We start from the raw sequence: 18,475 nt of genomic DNA, 5'->3' as shown, positions 1-18,475 counted from the left end.
AAACATAAGGAGCTACTTCAGAACCTTATGGAAGGGTTCCAATCTCTGGTGGAAGGCCACGACCACGGGTTCAAGGTGTTAATGGAGCAGTTCTGTGAATTGTCTCGCAGGCAGCATGCCACATCTGAGACCTTCCAGTCACTCAGTAATATCCCTACCAGTGGTGGGTTTGTTGAGCCTACCCCGGTTCCCCAAGAACCCCGCTTAACTCCTCCGGAGCGATATGCTGGGGATCCTGGAAACTGCCGGGCGTTTATTTCCCAGTGCTCCCTTATTTTTGAGCTACAGCCATCTTCGTTCCTTTGGATCGGTCGAAGATAGCTTATCTTTTTACACTAATGTCTGGAAGGGCGCTCTCCTGGGCTAAAGCTGTTTGGGAGCAACAATCCGCCGTTTGCTATCATCTGGTAGATTTTATGGCGGAGGAAGGTTTTCGAGTCTCCGGTGCACGGGAGAGGCTGCCCGAAAACTACTGAAATTACATCAGAACTGCCGTAGTGTGGCAGACTACATGGTAGATTTTCGCTCATTGGCCACCGAGAGTGCCTGGAATCCGGAGGCCCTGTTTGATACCTTCCTTCACGGACTATCAGAGGAGATTAAAGACGAGCTTGCAGCCCAGGAGTTACCATTGGACCTCGATTCCCTCATTGCCCTTACCATTAGGATTGATGGGCGTCTACGGGAAAGTAGGAATGAAAGGAGGTCGGGTCTCGGCAACACTCGTTCATCTGCTGCTGCTTGCTCACCTCCGAAGGAACCCGGAAGTCCCTGAAGGCTGCATTTTCAGAGAAAATCCGAAGCCACCCGAGTTCCCTCGAGAATCAATGGCGACGGGTGAGTCAGATGCACTGGAATTTATCCAACTGGGCAGAGCTAGATTATCGCCTAGGTAACGTAGGCTAAGCTCCAACAGTTGTCTGTATTGTTATTGTCTGTATTGCTACAGGGCATTACATAGCCACCTGCCCAGTGAAGAGATCTGACTCATTAGTCGGTACGATTACACTGGTGAGCCAGACTGGAAATTCTCTAATTCCCATTACCCAAACTCCTTTTTTTTGTGATCCTGCTGTGGGGAGACCAGTCTAAGTCTCTCCGGGTGCTCATTGACTCTGGGGCAGATGAGAGTTTTATGGACGCTACCCTGGTATCGGGACTAGGTATCCCCACTCTTTTCCGTTCCCATGGATGCCAGGGCACTGGACGGCCATTGGAAGAGTCACACACAGCACAGTTCCCATTAATCTGCAGGTATCTGGAAAACACTGTCAATACAGCTTCTCCTCATTGAGTCTCCCCACATCCCTGTTTTGGGATTTTCTTGGCTCCAGAAGCACAACCCCGATATTGACTGAACCACGGGTTCAATTCTGGTTTGGAGCCCGTTCTGTCATTCACATTGCCTGAAGGTGGCGCAACCTCCCCTGGGATGTCCCCCTCCAGGGTTAAGTATGGCCTCGGATTTCTCTCCCGTTCCCGCAGAGTACCAAGACCTCCTGGAGGTTTTCAACAGGGCTTGTGCTACCTCCCTTCCTCCACATCTTCCTTACGATTGTGCTATTGACCTCCTCCCGGGCACCACACCGCCTCGAGGCCGGCTATATTCCCTGTCTGGTCCTGAGACCAAGGCCATGGAGGAGTACATTGAGGACTCTGGCTGCTGGGAGCATTCGCCCTTCTGCCTCCCATGCCGGTTATCCTTTGTGGGGAAGAAGGACAAGACCCTGCGTCCATGTATTGATTACTGGGCCTCAATGATCAAGAATCGTTACCCTCTACCAGTCCTTTCCTCGGCTTCTGAACCTCTCCAGGGGGCTACCATCTTTTCCAAACTGGACCTTCGGAATGCCTACCACCTTGTTCGGATACGCGAAAGAGACGAGTGGGAGACGGGCATAAACACTGCCAGTGGACACTGAGTACCTGGTGGTGCCGTTTGGACTCACCAACGCTCCCGCTGTCTTCCAGGTCCTGGTCAACGATGTGCTTTGGAATGTTGCGGAAAGAATGTTGCTTCCATCAATGTAATTGTCTGCATCATTTCCAATCCCCCATATATTTTTTTTGTAAATATATCCATACACGCATGCATACATATACACACATATATACATACACATACCTATATAGACATACATACTTTTTTAAAGAATATACGTTTATTATTATTCCCCGCAAACCCTATCAGCGATCCCCCAATTGGAGTAAACTAAAAAACACTTTGGCTTTTACCTTCAATTTATACATCTTATAAACAGATCACGGACCATTTCGAATCCCACCGTACCTTCTCCACTGTGCAATCCGGCTTCCGAGCCGGTCACGAGTGCACCTCAGCCACACTCAAGGTACTAAACGATATCATAACCGCCATCGATATCATAACCGCCATCGTCTACGCAGACGACACCATTCTGTATACTTCTGGCCCTTCCTTGGACACTGTGTTAACTAACCTCCAAACGAGCTTCAATGCCATACAACACTCCTTCCGTGGCCTCCAACTGCTCTTAAACGCTAGTAAAACCAAATGCATGCTTTTCAATAGTTCGCTGCCCGCACTACTAGCATCACCACCCTGGACAGTTCCGACCTAGAATATGTGGACAACTATAAATACCTAGGTGTCTGGCTAGACTGTAAACTCTCCTTCCAGACTCATATTAAAAATCTCCAATCCAAAATCAAATCTAAAATCGTCTTTCTATTTTGTAACAAAGCCTCCTTTACTCACGCCGCCAAACTTACCCTAGTAAAACTGACTATCCTACCGATCCTCGACTTCGGCGATGTCATCTACAAAATAGCTTCCAACACTCTACTCAGACTGCCTCCAGTTTGCTATCACAGTGCCATCCGTTTTGTTACCAAATCACCTTATACCACCCACCACTGCGACCTGTATGGTCTAGTCGGCTGGCCCTTGCTACATATTCGTCGCCAGACCCACTGGCTCCAGGTCATCTATAAATCTATGCTATGTAAAGCTCCGCCTTATCTCAGTTCACTGGTCACGATAACACCCACCCGTAGGACACGTTCCAGCAGGTATATCACACTGATCATCCCCAAAGCCAACACCTCATTTAGCCGCCTTTCCTTCCAGTTCTCTGCTGCCAGTGACTGGAACGTATTGCAAAAATAGCTGAAGTTGGAGACTTATTTCCCTCACCAACTTTAAACATCAACTATCTGAGCAGCTAACCGATCCCTGCAGCTGTACATAGTCCATCTGTAAACAACCCACCCAATTTACCTACCTCATCCCCATACTGTTTTTATTTTATTTACTTTTCTGCTCTTTTGCACACCAGTATCTCTACTTGCACATGATCATCTGATGATTTATCACTCCAGTGTTAATCTGCTAAATTGTAATTATTCGCTCCTATGGCCTATTTATTGCCTACCTCCTCATGCCTTTTGCACACACTGTATATAGACTTTATTTTTTCTACTGTGTCATTGACTTGTTTATTGTGTTATTGCCTTGTTTATTGTTTACTCCATGTGTAACTCTGTGTTGTTGTCTGTGTCACACTGGTTTGCTTTATTTTGGCCAGGTCGCAGTTGCAAATGAGAACTTGTTCTCAACTAGCCTACCTGGGTAAATAAAGGTGAAATATAAAACATAGAAAGTATACACATTTTACAGACACAGTCTACTTTACAATAGTTCTCTCTTGTTTGTTCTTAGTCCTTCCTCTATTTCTGATGTTCATCCAGTTTGATTTCTATTTGTAACTGTGCTATTTCACAAAAGTTCTGAACCTATATACATTTTACAGATCCCGTATGTTTTACATTGTTTATCTTGTTATTAGTCCCACCCTTCTGCTCCATTCAACCCCTCCCATCTATCTCTCAACATCATCCATTTCGGATTTCTATTTGCCATATATTTTTCAACTGTGCTGTGAGGCTTCACAAAATAATTGAACCTTTCAATTCTCATAGCTTCTACAGATTGTAAATTAAAATATTTTTTTTTGCTAAAATAACTATTATATTATTGATTGATTGACTATGGCTTTTCAAATCACCCAGTATTGCTATCTGTAGCGTTAGTTCTAGGCAAATGTTGCAATTATTCAGCCATTCCTGGACCTGTGACCAAAAATGAGCTACATATGGACAATACCAAAATAAATGATCTAATGACTCTGCCTCCTCACAACAGAATCTGCAGAGCTGGGAAGATTGTATCCCCCATATATATACAATTCTATTGGTTGCAAGAATTTTTGAAAATTTGTGAAAATTTGAATCCGGCGTTGTTTTGCATATCAATTCATAAACCATGTGCCATGGAATGGGTACATCAAATCTCTTCCCAACTATTTTGCAATTTATATGGCACAGCTGTCAGTTTTTTGGTCCTTAAATGAAATTGGTATATGTTTTTATTTATCACACTTTTCTTAAACCATTTATGTTCTTTAATACAGGGCCGACATACAAGTTCCTTAGTTTTTTCCCCTTCTACTTGCCTCTTCCATTTTTGTGGTAATGCTGCAATTAATTGGTTGTAATTTTGGGTAGAGCAGACATTTCCATATTTCTGTGTTAGCTGCATGTGTGACATAACTCCACCAGTCCTATTTATGATATCATTCACAAAAATTATACCCTTTTTAAAAATTTCTTCGAAAATACAGTTTTTTTTTATTTAACCACAATATTTGTTGTATTATTTGTTCTGTTTTTTCAGGTGGATTAAACTGAAATTGCAACCAACTTTCTAAGTCTTGTTTAAAAAATAGGGATTTTTTGGAGATTATTTCCTTTTCAAACAACCGAAAGTGAGCAGGTGTAATCTGAATAAAGGGAAAAAGGCCCTTCTTGAACATAGCATGAGACATTCGTACCAATTTACTAGAGAACCAGTTTGGATTTAAGTATAACTTTTGTATGACTGATGCCTTTAGTGAGAGGTCTAATGCTTTAATATTTAATAATTTCTGCACTCCATTCATATTCGTTATATAAAGGCCCTTTTAATTTTATCTGGCTTGCCGTTCCAAATAAAATTGAATATTTTTTGTTCATATAATTTAAAAAGCAGGTCACTAGGTGTAGGCAAAACCATAAGCAAATAGGTAAACTGTGATATGACTAAAGAGTTAATCAGGGTGATTTTTCCACAAATAGATTTTCCTTTCCATGGTAGCAAAGATCTTATCTATTTTTGCTAACTTTCTATAAAAATTTATTGGAGTGAGATCATTTCTTTCTTTTGGGATTTGTATACCGAGTGTGTCCACATCTCCGTCAGACCATTTAATTGGTAAACTACATGGTAATGTAAAATTTGCTTTTTTTTGTGATCCAATACGTAATATAGTACACTTATCATAATTTGGTTTTAATCCAGAGAGGATAGCAAAAGTATCTAGATCCTCTAAGAGGCCGTGGAGAGACTCTAATTGTGGTTTTCAAAGAAAACATGAATCATCAGCGTACAATGACACCTTAGTTTTTAAGCCACGGATTTCTAATCCCTTAATATTATTGTTTGATCTAATCTTAACAGCTAACATTTCGATGGCAATAATAAATAGATATTCCGAAAGTGGACAACCTTGTTTTACTCCTCAGATAGTTTAAAACTTTCTGATAAGTAGCCATTATTTACTATTTTACACCTAGGGTTACTATACATAACTTTACCCCATTTTTTTTTATAAGAGATTCCCAAAAATTTAAATATTCTAGGCATTTATATATAAACTCCAGTTGTACTTTATCAAAAGCCTTTTCAAAATCAGCTATGAAAGCCAGGCCTGGTTTCCCCGATATTTCATAGTATTCTATTGTTTCCAGTACTTGCCTTATATTATCTCCAATGTATCGTCCATGTAAAAAACCTGTCTGATTAGGATGAATATTATCTGACAATACTTTTTTAATTCTATGCGCCAAGCATTTTGCTAGGATATTTGCATCACAACACTGAAGTGTAAGAGGTCTCCAATTTTTTTAATGACTGGATCTTTATATTAACCACTTGGGTCCTGTTTCAGTAATAATGATATCAGACCTTCTTGTTGCGTGTCTGATAATCTACCATTTATATAGGAGTGGTTAAAACATGCTAATAATGGTCCTTTGAGTATATCCAAAAAAGTGTTGTATACTTCCACTGGTATGTCATCCAGCCCTGGAGTTTTCCCATCCTTAAAGGCCCCAATTGCATCAAGCAGTTGTTCCTCTGTAATTTGGAGTCTTTCTGTACAGATGTTAATTTTACATTATTATTAGGAAATAAATCTATACAATTAGTTTCAGTTAGTGAAGATGGAGGAGCCTGAAACGAAAACATATTCTTAAGTACTTTACTTCCTCTTTCAAAATATCATTTGGTGAATCATGCGTGACTCCATCATTTGTAACAAGTTTTGATACATTTTTTTGGTAGCATTTCTATATTGAACATTGAAAAAGAATTTGGTGCATTTTTCCCCATATTCCATCCAGTTTGCTTTATTTTTATAATATATTACACTGGATCTTTCTTGAATAAGTTCCTCCATTTCTTTTTGTTTTTCCTCTAACTTATTCTGTGCCTCTATGGTACCGTTTTTATTGCTATCTAACTGTACTGTTAGTCCTTCAATTTCCTTTGTTAATATGGACTCTTTTGATCTAAATTGCTTTTGTTTTATAGATGAGTACTGCATTGCATTGCCTCTAAAGGCACACTTAAAAGTGTCCCATACAATACGGGGATCTGCTGTACCTATGTTATGTCTGAAAAAGTCAGTTATAAATTATTCTGTCCTAGTTCTAAACAATGTATCATCTAGTAGGCTTTGATTAAATTTCCAATATCCTCGCCCACGTGGAAATTCTGTAAGAGTAATATATATGGCAATTATGTGATGATCCGACCGCATTCTGTCCCCTATCAACACTTTTTTAAACTTTTGGTGCCAGAGAGAATGGTATAAGAAAGTAGTCAAGACGACTAGCTTGATTAAGCCTCCCCCATGTATATCTCACTAGGTCAGGGTATTTAAGTCTCCATATATCCACTAATTCCAATATATCCATGACATTCATGATTTCCTTAAGTGCCTGAGGGTGATAGTTTGTAGTGTGATTTCCTTTCCGGTCCATAGAGGTATTTAAGACCCTATTCAAATCTCCCACCATACTAATAGAGTCTAGTGTTGCTTGTAGAGTTGATCAATTCTTATATATATTTTCAAAGAAGCTTGGATCATCATTATTCTGACCGTATAGGTTAACCTCTCTTGGGTACGGGAGACGTTAGCGTCCCACCTCTTCAACAGCCAGTGAAACTGCTGGGCGCCAAATTCAAATACAGAAATTCTCATTATAAAAATTCAGAAAACAAAACATATTTTACATAGGTTTAAAGATGAACTTCTTGTGAATCTACCACAGTGTCAGATTTAAAAAATGCTTTACGGCGAAAGCATACCTTACGATTATTTGAGAACATAGCCCAGCAGACAAATCATTACAAACAGTAACCCACCAAATAGAAAAGTTACACAAGTCATAAATAGAGATAAAATGAATCCCTTACCTTTGATGATCTTCATATGGTTGCACTCAGCAGACATTCATTTACTCAATAAATGTTACTTTTGTTCGATACAGTCTCTTTATATCCAAAAACCTCTGTTTTGTTCACGCGTTTTCTTCAGTAATCCATAGGCTCAAACACAGTCAAAACAGGCAGACAAAAAATCCAAATTGTATCCGTAAAGTTCATAGAAACATGTCAAACGATGTTTATATTCAATCCTCGGGTTGTTTTTAGCCTAAATAATCTATAATATTTCAACCGGACAAAAAAAAAAATCAGCGAGAGTTTTCAAAACTAGTCAGGTGTCCTCTGATTAGTTCCTGCGCGCGAGAGAGGTAGCGCTCCATTTCTTTTTCTCTCTTATTGAATAGGTTTCAGTCCGGTTGAAATATTATCGATTATGTTCGTTAAAAACAACCTCAGGATTGATTATAAAAAAACATTTGACATGTTTCTACGAACATTACGTATACTTTTTGGAATTTTCGTCAAACGGAACGAGGCTTTGGTTTTCTGAACATAACGCGCAACCCAAATGGCGTTTTTTTGTTATAAAAGTAATGTTTATCGAACAAAAAGAACATTTGTTGTGTAACTGGGAGTCTCGTAAGTGCAAACATCCGAAGATTATCAAAGGTAAGCGATTCATTTTATTGCTTTTCTGACTTTCGTGACCAAGCTAACCAAGCTAATATAAGGCTAACTGTTCTAGCATTGATTGATACACTCACAAAAGCTTGGATTGCTTTCGCTGCAAAGCATATTTTCAAAATCTGACAAGATAGGTGGATTAACAACAAGCTAAGCTGTGTTTTGGTATATTTCACTTGTGATTGCATGATTATAAATATTTTTAGTAATATTTTTGAATCTGATACGTTTGGGAATTTTCTTCTGCCTTTCAGAACCGGAATGAGGCTGTAGTTTTCTGAACATAACACGCAACCCAAATGGCATTTTTTTGTTATAAAAGTAATATTTATCGAACAAAAATAACATTTATTGTGTAACTGGGAGTCTCGTGAGTGCAAACATCTGAAGATTATCAAAGGTAAGCGATTCATTTTGTTGCTTTTCTGACTTTCGTGACCATGCTAATTTGGGGCTAGCTGTTCTAGCATTGATTGATACACTCACAAAAGCTTGGATTTCTTTCGCTGTAAAGCATATTTTCAAAATCTGACACGATAGGTGGATTAACTTTTAGTTGCTACGAATCCCGGATCCGGGAGCACCCCCCCACCACCCCCCACTGACTAGCATAGCTAGCATAGCGTCACAAGTAAATTGTAGCATCTAAATATCATTAAATCACAAGTCCAAGACACCAGATGAAAGATAAACTTCTTGTGAATCTAGCCACCATTTCTGATTTTTAAAATGTTTTACAGGGAAGACACAATATGTAAATCTATTAGCTAACCACGTTAGCAAAAGACACCATTTTCTTTAATCCACTATTTTTCCACTCCATCACTAGCTATCACCAATTCGACCAAATAAAGGAATAAATAGCCACTAACCAAGAAAAAAACTCATCAGGTGACAGTCTTATTTTGATCACACACCGTGCATGCGGCGAAGAAGGCCGACATCAGGAGCCATGGTGGGCCACCAGAAGCGTTGTCATAGGAAAGCCACGGTACGACTGGAATCAGGATGACAGGTAAGCCTGGAGGAGTGAGCCCATTCCAGGACCTGAGGCCGGGCCAAATCAGGGACGAAAATCCGGTTGCTATGAGGATACAAACACTGCCTACGCCTTCCTCTAGATGTCAGTAAGTGGTGACAATTTGAATGGAGTCGATTGCGCAATCAGGGCCTGTATAAAACACCAAAGACCGGAAGTAGCTTTCTTTTGGACCCTGCGCTCGACGCACGATGGACGTCGGACTGGCCTCTTTCCAAGCCTTGGTTTAGCCAGTAATATATCGCCGGTCATGTTTTTACTCGTTATAGGTGTTAAAAACATCATAAGGTAGTTAATTTAAACCGTTTTATAGCAATTTATATCCGTTTAGTGCGATTTTGAGGCATTTATTTGTGACGCCCTTCCATGAGCTGGGCACTTTTCCTGTACATACCGAACGTTAGTGGCCATTTCGACGGACAAGAGGACATCTTTCGACCAAAAGACGATTAGACCGGAGAAAGGATACATTGCCCAAGATTCTGATGGAAGAACAGCTCATAGTAAGAACTATTTATGATGATAAATCGCTGTTCTGTTGAAAAATGTTAAACGCATATATCGCCATTTTGTTTTGTGTAGCTTCGCTTTGGCGGACCCGGTATTGCACAGTAAGGATAATTTTAGAAATGTAATTCAGCGATTGCATTAAGAACTAATTTGTCTTTCGATTCCTGTCAACCCTGTATTTTTTAGTCAAGTTTATGATTAGTTATCGATTAGACTAGATCACTCTCAAGGATGGCGCCCGACATTTTCAGGCCAGTTTTGCTACTATTCTCATTGTATAACCACGTTTTTTTGTGGCTAAATATGCACATTTTCGAACAAACTCTATATGTATGTTGTAATATGATGTTACAGGAGTGTCATCGGAAGAATTCTGAGAAGGTTAGTGAAAAAATTAATATATTTTGGTGATGATAACGTTATCGCTCCCTTTGCCTTGAATCCCGGATCCGGGTTTCTGAGGCAGTAAAAGTTAACTGACTTGCCTAGTTAAATAAAGGTCAAATAAAAAATGGACATAAAAGCAACATTGTGCATTCAGTTGTTTTTACAGTTTTTTTCTATTAAAAGGAAAGACCCAAAAAAAGGAAATGCAAAACTAAACCGAATAAAACATACATATATAGAGTATAATTAATACCATGTTCTCTTCCATCCATTTTCCTGGGTTAGGGTTTAGGGTTTGGGTTTAGGGTTAGGTTAGGGGTTAGGGGTTAGGGTTAGGGGTTAGGTTTATGATAAGTTCTGTTTTTTTAGGTTTTGCACTTTGCGTTGCACTGGCCTATTGTGATCTCTGTTATTGCTTCCATTCTGGGTTTATTGGAAGGTTTGTGTGTATGAGAAAATATGAGATGTATGAATAGTTTACCTACACTTTGCCATTCAATCCAAGTGGAGCCAAAGATCTAAGGGTGGCTATCCACTTGGATTCTGCAGCCTTTCTCTGGGCTATGGTCCAGGTGGAGACAGTTTCTAGCCCAGTGATGTTCAGATGTATAATAGGGTGTGTTTGGAAATGTGTGACTAAATGTGTAGGCAATTTATTATTAGTGATTGTATACAGATGTTTGAGACGTGTTAAAATTGTAGATCCAGTTTCCCCCACATAGATTTTTTGACATAATGCACAGGTGATTGCATAAACGATGTTGGTGCTGTTTATGTTCATCAGTTGTTTGATTGGGCAAAAGGTGTGTGCGTGTGGGTTGTGTATGTTTGTCAGTTGTCTGTAGTAATGATTTTCCGTGGGTACTGAGGGAGAGGGCGAAAATGTTGCATGGACTAAGAGGTCCTTCAGATTGGGATTCCTCCTGTATGCTGAGATGGTTCGGAATGGTTGTAGTGGGGGGAATGCATGTTGTGTATTTGAAAATGCTCTTTTTAGTCGTAAGTGTATGCGTTGATTTGTGTGTGAGTAAGTGCTAATAATAGGTAATCTCTGGGCTTCAGGCCCTGTACTCAAGATGGGAGTGGGGTTAGGGTTAGGGTTGGGGTTAGGGGTTAAGGTTGGGGTTGGGTTAGGGTTAGGGTTAGGGTTTAGGAATAGGGTTAGGGGTTAGGGGTTAAGGGTTAGGGTGGGGTTAGGGTTAGGGTTAGGTTTCTAGTTTTGAGTCGGTTGATCCACTTCCATCTCTGACACGTGGAAACCGGAGGGGGGAAGGGAGGGGGTGGTTTCTAGTTTTGAGTCGGTTAGGGTTAGGGATAGGGGTTAGGGTTAGGGGGGTTAGGGTTAGGGTTAGGGGTCAGGGTTAGGGTTAGGGGTTAGGGGTTAGGGTTAGGGGTTAGGGTTAGGGTGTTAGATTCATTTAACCATAATGTTGTTAAATATGAACATAAAAGCAATATTGTGCATTTAGTTGGTTTTATTGTTTTATTCTGTTAAAAGAAAGGAAAGACCTAAGAAAAGGAAATGCCAAACTAAAATCGAACAAAACATAAATATATAGAGTATAGATAAAATATAAATAAAACCATGTTCTTCTCCATCCATTTTCCTGTCTGTTAAAACCCATTTTCTAAAACCTCTCGTTCAGGCCATTTGGCGTTATTGTCTGTAGGTGCTGGATCCACTCCCGTTCTACCCTCTTTCGCTGCCCACAGGTCCAGCCTATGTGTGACTGTAACCCTGATATGGTAAGGTGGGTGATGGGGTGCTCCTGGAAGTGGGTTATGAGGGCCGTTTGTAGGTGTGCCCTTTTAATGTTATACAGGTGTTGTTTGAGTCTGGTTTCTATGGTGTGTTTGGTTTCTCCGATGTATTGTTTATTGCAGAGTGTGCATGTAATGATATAAATGGCGTTATGGGTGTTCAATGAATAGGATTCTTGTACTGGTGCTGATGTATGGCTGTGTATGTTTGTAATGAACTTTATCTGTCGAAAATGGAAATTGTGAGATTTGGGGTCTTGTGGTGGCTTACTACTGAATCTTGCTTTGGTGAGGAGGTCCTTTAAATTGTTGTTCTTTCTGAATGCTGAAATTATTCTGTATGGTTTGAGTGGTATGTAAGTGTGCTGAACTGTAGAGAAGTTGTGTTTGATTGATTGATGTAGGGATCTGATTCTATGTGAAAATATGGTTACTAGGGGGATGATAATTGTCTGTTGATTGAGTATTGATGACAAAGGAGAAGAGACAGAGGAAGTGTTGCGGTTTAGTGATTGGTGCAGATCACTCTACATAGGGGAGTCAGGATTAGGGTGAAGGGGGGAGATAGGGATTAAGTTAGGATGAGAACCCTGATTAGGGTAATGGTAAACATTACGGTTAGGCGTGGGGTTTGGGGAGGGGTTAAGGTTAGGCGTGGGGTTAGGGGAGAGGTTAAAACCTCTTTGGGATTGCCCCCCTTTTTCTCAATTTCCGCCTGAAAACATACCCTAATCTAACTGCTTGTAGCTCAGGCCTAGAAGGAAGGATATGCATATTCTTGGTATCATTTGAAAGGAAACATTCTGAAGTTTGTCTAAATGTGAATTGAATGTAGGAGAATATAACACAATAGATCTGGTAGAAGAAAATACAAGGAAATCAACAGACGTTTTTTGTTCTTTTACTGTTGTTGCATCTTTAAAAATCAACAAGAAAGGCCAAACATTCAGTTATGATACTGGGGATCATTTCAAATGAGAACATAGGTAGGCAACAGTATTTTACCAAAGTTTCAGATGGATACATTCAGGAATGAGTGAGGTACATGCCATTGAGCATGAGGTCAACCAGGTGTCCCTCACAAGTTTCCCAAATGTACCCAAGTGGCCGAATTGGTACAATGATACAATGATACAAAACCTATATACAAAATACAAAACAATTATTCTAACATACCCCAAAAAATATATATTTGAAAAATTCAAGAAAAAAAAAAGAATATTTAAAAAAATAATAATAATAACAAGGGGAACTATTTACACTTCAAATGTTCAATCATGTGAAGACTCTCTGTCCTCTAAACAATGTTGCGCTCCTGATGCCATATCCCATAGCAGTCTCTCTCTGGTGTGAAACAGAGGGTCACAGCACAGGTGGTGCAGGTGACAGGGGACTTCTTGTGGCACAGGGCACAACGAAGCCGCCCTACTGTGCCCCTTTTTCCCCGAGGCACATCCCTGCCTGCAATGATGAACTTCAGCATGTGCGTACCGCTGGTTGGAGCAGAAGGGACAGAGGTAGAGGGGACAGAAGGTGCTACAGTGTTCTTGCTGTAGTTAGCAAGCTCCTGGATGAGCTGCTCCCTAAAGGGTAGCTGTGAGATGGGGGGCTGTCCACAGTTCTTGGCCATTTCCTTCTGGAGGATGAAGGAATTCACCACAGCAATGTCAATAAAATGATAGAACAGCGTTTTGTACCATTTCATGGTCTTGTGAAGGACATTATAATATCCTATCAGCGCATCCGATAGGTCTACACCCCCCATGCTCTTGTTGTAATCCCTCACAGCATCTGGAATGGGGACATTTCTGGCAGTCCAAGCGCCTGTAGGACCTTTCAACCGTCGAACAACGTGATCCCCACCGAACGACTTGTGAATAGTGGAACACATGACTACCTCTCGAGTGTCCATCCACCTCACAAACAGCAAACCATCTTCACGGATCCATCTCATGGTACCCCGCTCAGCCCGCTTAGGCATGTCGTTTACCCTGGTTTTTGGAAAACCCACTCGGTTGGTCCGAATGGTGCCACAGGCCCACATCTCCAGCTTCCTCAGGTCTGTGAACAGGGTAGGGCTTGTGTAGAAGTTGTCTACAAATAGTTTGTAGCCCTTCCCCAGCAGCTGGAAATCTAATAACTGCATCACAGAATCATAACTGAGTCCCTTACCGCTCGCACAAGTGTTCTTCCCCTCATAGACAAAAAAATTGCATGTGTATGCACACGCAGAATCGGCCAAAACAAACAGCTTGTATCCCCATTTTGTCGGTTTGTTGCGCATGTACTGTTTTAGGCCAATTCTGGCCTTTGAGGCTACCATTCTCTCATCTATGGAAAGGTTCTGGGCGGGCTGAAAATAGGTCTTGCATGCCTCAACGATATCGTGGTAGAGAGGTTTGATCTTGCAGAGCTTATCAAACCCTGCTGTGCCTCGTTTCGCCTCGTTGTCCTTATCAACCTCTGGGTCACTAATGTGAAGTGCCCGTGAAATTGTCAGAAACCTAGTACAAGACATGACCGTTGAGGGGAAAGGCAGTTGATAGAGGGGTGCAGTTTTCCAGTAGTCTTTCAGGGTTTTCAACTTCACCAGCCCCATGTAAATGACCATAGACAGGTAGCAAAACAGATCTGAAATGGAAATGTCCTTCCATGCCCCTGTCTTGCCTTCCTGCTTCTTAGCCCCATATTTATTAGTGTTCATCACCAGGGTATCAACAACTGCCGAGGTGAAGAACAACTGGAAAAGTTGCATGGGGCTGTATTTAGAAGTTGGGTCCAATTGAGGGCCTACTGGGCGTTTTGGGCGGAAAAGTGGAGCTGGTGGGGCCACATCCTCCTCAAGAACAGAGTGCCAACGGTCCTCCTCCGCTCTGGCAGGTTCCACGCTGGACGGTTCCACGCTGCCCTTCCTCCGCACGCTGCCCTTCCTCCGCTTCTTTGCCGCCGGCTTACCACCCCTTGATGGCCGGGCGGGGGTAGGTGTGGTGCCGGATACAGCCGGGGTCCAGCTGGATGGACCAGCTTCAGTGGGGGATTTTCTCCTTGGCTCCCAATCAGAATCGCTGGGACTGTGAAATAAAGACAGACACATGTTATATATACACAATTTGTGACCATGGTGAGGTTTTGTCAATTCCATTTTAGATATAAAATACATGGAAACAATTAGGTAATAATTATACAGACACATAATATATATACACAATTTGTGACCATGGGGAGGTTTTGTCAATTCCATTTTAGATATAAAATACATGGAAACAATTAGGTAATAATTATACAGACACATAATATATATACACAATTTGTGACCATGGGGAGGTTTTGTCAATTCCATTTTAGATATAAAATACATGGAAACAATTAGGTAATAATTATACAGACACATAATATATATACACAATTTGTGACCATGGGGAGGTTTTGTCAATTCCATTTTAGATATAAAATACATGGAAACAATTAGGTAATAATTATACAGACACATAATATATATACACAATTTGTGACCATGGGGAGGTTTTGTCAATTCCATTTTAGATATAAAATACATGGGAACAATTAGGAAACAACAAATATGTACTTTCTACATTTCAATATACTTGTGTACTTTTATATTTCATGTCCTAGTCATATTTTTATATAAGGCAAATAAAATACAATATCTCAAACAACTCAAATGAATTATATTTGATATTACTAATTTCAAACAACGTTACTCACCGATCCAAAACTGCGTCTTCACCGTGGAGGAACATGTCTTCAAATTCTGAATCCACGGATTCAATCTCACTGGATTCATTTAGATTTAGTTCACTATCACTAGATCTCTCTATTTCATCAATTATATCGTGAATATCTGTGTACCTGGTCTTGGTCTTTGATTTTGCTGATTTATTAGCCATTATTGTAACTAGAAAATGCTCAGAAAAAAACGTTTGCGGCGCGTAAAACGGCAGGGATCCTTCTGGTAGAGTTTTCAATGGCGAATAGCCTGTGTACGCATGGCTTTACAACGAAGCCTATTATTTCCGGGTAGAACCATTGCATATGCCCATGTACCTCTGTTCATTGGCTATCTATCCAGCTAGATTTCAAGAAGATCAGTGGTCATTGGTCCGAAATACAGTCAATCAACGAAGGACAGGTCATTCGATTGGCGCGTCAGGAGGTCGTTGTTTGGTCTGTTCAAATCAATTTGTTTCGGTCAATATGTCCCGGGAAAAGAACCATGATGTTTGGTTGTTTTACTAACAAACAGAGGATTCTAATGAAACCGAACTTGACTTGATAAACGTCCCTTTAGAGTGAGTAATTACAATGAACGTTACGTCCAAAGTTGAAGGAGGCTGAATTTTCCACACAAGCCGTTCACAAAATGTTTCGTGTTAGGCTATAAAAATGGATTATATCGAACAAAAAGCCACTTGATTGTTTCGTCGTGACCTTTAGGATTGCCAAAAGAAGAAAATTTCCTAAGGTAATTGATGATTTTTATTGCTATTTCTGACTTTCGTGACTAATGTACTTTGTTGTAACTGTACCTAATGTGTTGTTTACTGATCGATAATCGCTTTTGCAGTGAAGCTTTTCGAAATCGGACATATTGGCTAGATTAACAAGAGGTATAGCTTTGATATTGCGTATAACACTTCTGATTTAATTGAAGCTAAATATTTATAATTATGACATTTCGCCATTTTTTTTTTTTTTTCTGAAACGTGCCGCTAGCGGCACCCCAATCCTAGACAGGTTAAGGTTAGGCGTGGGGTTTGGGGAGAGGTTAAGGTTAGGCGTGGGGTTTGGGGAGAGGTTAAGGTTAGGCGTGGGGTTTGGGGAGAGGTTAAGGTTAGGCGTGGGGTTAGGGGAGAGGTTAAGGTTAGGCGTGGGGTTTGGGGAGAGGTTAAGGTTAGGCGTGGGGTTTGGGGAGAGGTTAAGGTTAGGTGTGGGGTTTGGGGAGAGGTTAAGGTTAGGCGTAGGGTTTGGGGAGAGGTTAACCTTTCACTGCTACCAAACCCGGATCCGGGATCCCCCCCATCACAAAAGCTGACTAGCATAGCCTAGCCTAAAGCTACAGGGATATCATATAATAAAATGTTCATGAAATCACAAGTCCAAGACACCAAATGAAAGATACAGATCTTGTGAATCCAGCCATCATTTCCGATTTTTTAAATGTTTTACAGGGAAGACAAAATATGTATTTCTATTAGCTAACCACCATAGCAAAAGACACAACTTTTTTTTGTCCACCATTTTTCCCTGCATAGGTAGCCATCACTAATTCGACCAAATAAAGATATAAATAGCCACTAACCAAGAAAAAACTTCATCAGATGACAGTCTGATAACATATTTATTGTATAGCATATGTTTTGTTAGAAAAATGTGCATATTTCAGGTATAAATCATAGTTTACCATTGCAGCCACTATCACAAAACTCACCAAAGCGACTAGAATAACTACAGAGAGTAACGTGTATTACCTAATTACTAATCATAAAACATTTCTTAAAAATACACAGCGTACAGCAATTGAAAGACACAGATCTTGTGAATCCAGACAATATTTCAGATTTTCTAAGTGTTTTACAGCGAAAACACAATAAATCGTTATATTAGCATACCACATGTGCAAACATTACCCCAGCATTGATTCAAGGCAAAAAGAGCGATAGCGTTATCACCACCAAAATATATAAATTTTTTCACTAACCTTCTCAGAATTCTTCCGATGACACTCCTGTAACATCATATTACAACATACATATAGAGTTTGTTCGAAAATGTGCATATTTAGCCACAAAAATCGTGGTTATACAATGAGAAAAGTAGCCAAACTGGGCAGAAAATGTCGGGCGCCATCTTGGAGAGTGACTTAGTCTAATCAATAAATAATCATAAACTTGACTAAAAAATACAGCGTGGACAGCAATTGAAAGACAAATTAGTTCTTAATGCAATCGCTGAATTACATTTTTAAAATTAACCTTACTGCGCAATACAAGTTGCGCTAAAGCGAAGCTACCCAAAAGAAAATGGCGGCTTATGCGTTTAACATTTTTCAACAGAACAACGATTTATCAGCATAAATAGTTCTTACTATTCGCTGAGCTTCCATCAGAATCTTGGGCAATGTGTCCTTTCTCCGGTCTAATCGTCTTTTGGTCGAAAGATGTCCTCTTGTCCTGTCGAAATGGCCACTAACGTTCGGCATGTACCGGAAAAGTGTCCAACTCTTGAAAGTGCGTCACAAAGAAATGCCAGAAAATCGCAATAAACTGATATAAACTGAAATAATTTGGTTCAAAATAACAAGATTATGATGTCTTTAAAGCCTATATCGAATAAAAACATGACCGGAATTATCTAAGGAGCTAAAACCAGAGCTTCTACAACGACATGCCAAGCTCCTCTTTGCGCCCGAGCGAAGATCCAAAAGAACGGCCACCGTGATTCCAATCAATTTATAACCTTTGGGAACTACGCAGAGACTCCATTTCAAGTCTCCCTATTCGCTGACACCCAGGGGAAGGCGTATGCAGTGCATCTCAACCAATGCA

At 40.4% G+C, this 18,475-nt stretch overlaps 1 protein-coding gene across 1 annotated transcript; it reads right to left on the bottom strand.

The window, feature by feature from the left end:
* Positions 1-13,206: 13,206 nt before the first annotated feature.
* On the bottom strand, positions 13,207-15,670 carry LOC139556895 (piggyBac transposable element-derived protein 4-like). Its single transcript, XM_071370990.1, has 2 exons — positions 15,636-15,670; positions 13,207-14,980 (listed from the first exon to the last, which is right to left on the bottom strand). The coding sequence occupies exons 1-2, from the start codon at positions 15,668-15,670 to the stop codon at positions 13,207-13,209; spliced, it is 1,809 nt and encodes a 602-aa protein (XP_071227091.1).
* Between the last annotated feature and the right edge of the window lie 2,805 nt (positions 15,671-18,475).

This window comes from Salvelinus alpinus, chromosome 28, assembly GCF_045679555.1.
Source record: "Salvelinus alpinus chromosome 28, SLU_Salpinus.1, whole genome shotgun sequence".
NCBI classification, from domain to species: Eukaryota; Metazoa; Chordata; class Actinopteri; order Salmoniformes; family Salmonidae; genus Salvelinus; species Salvelinus alpinus.
Note: the sequence above shows the minus strand (reverse complement) of the source record. Positions and strands in the feature narration are given on the sequence as shown.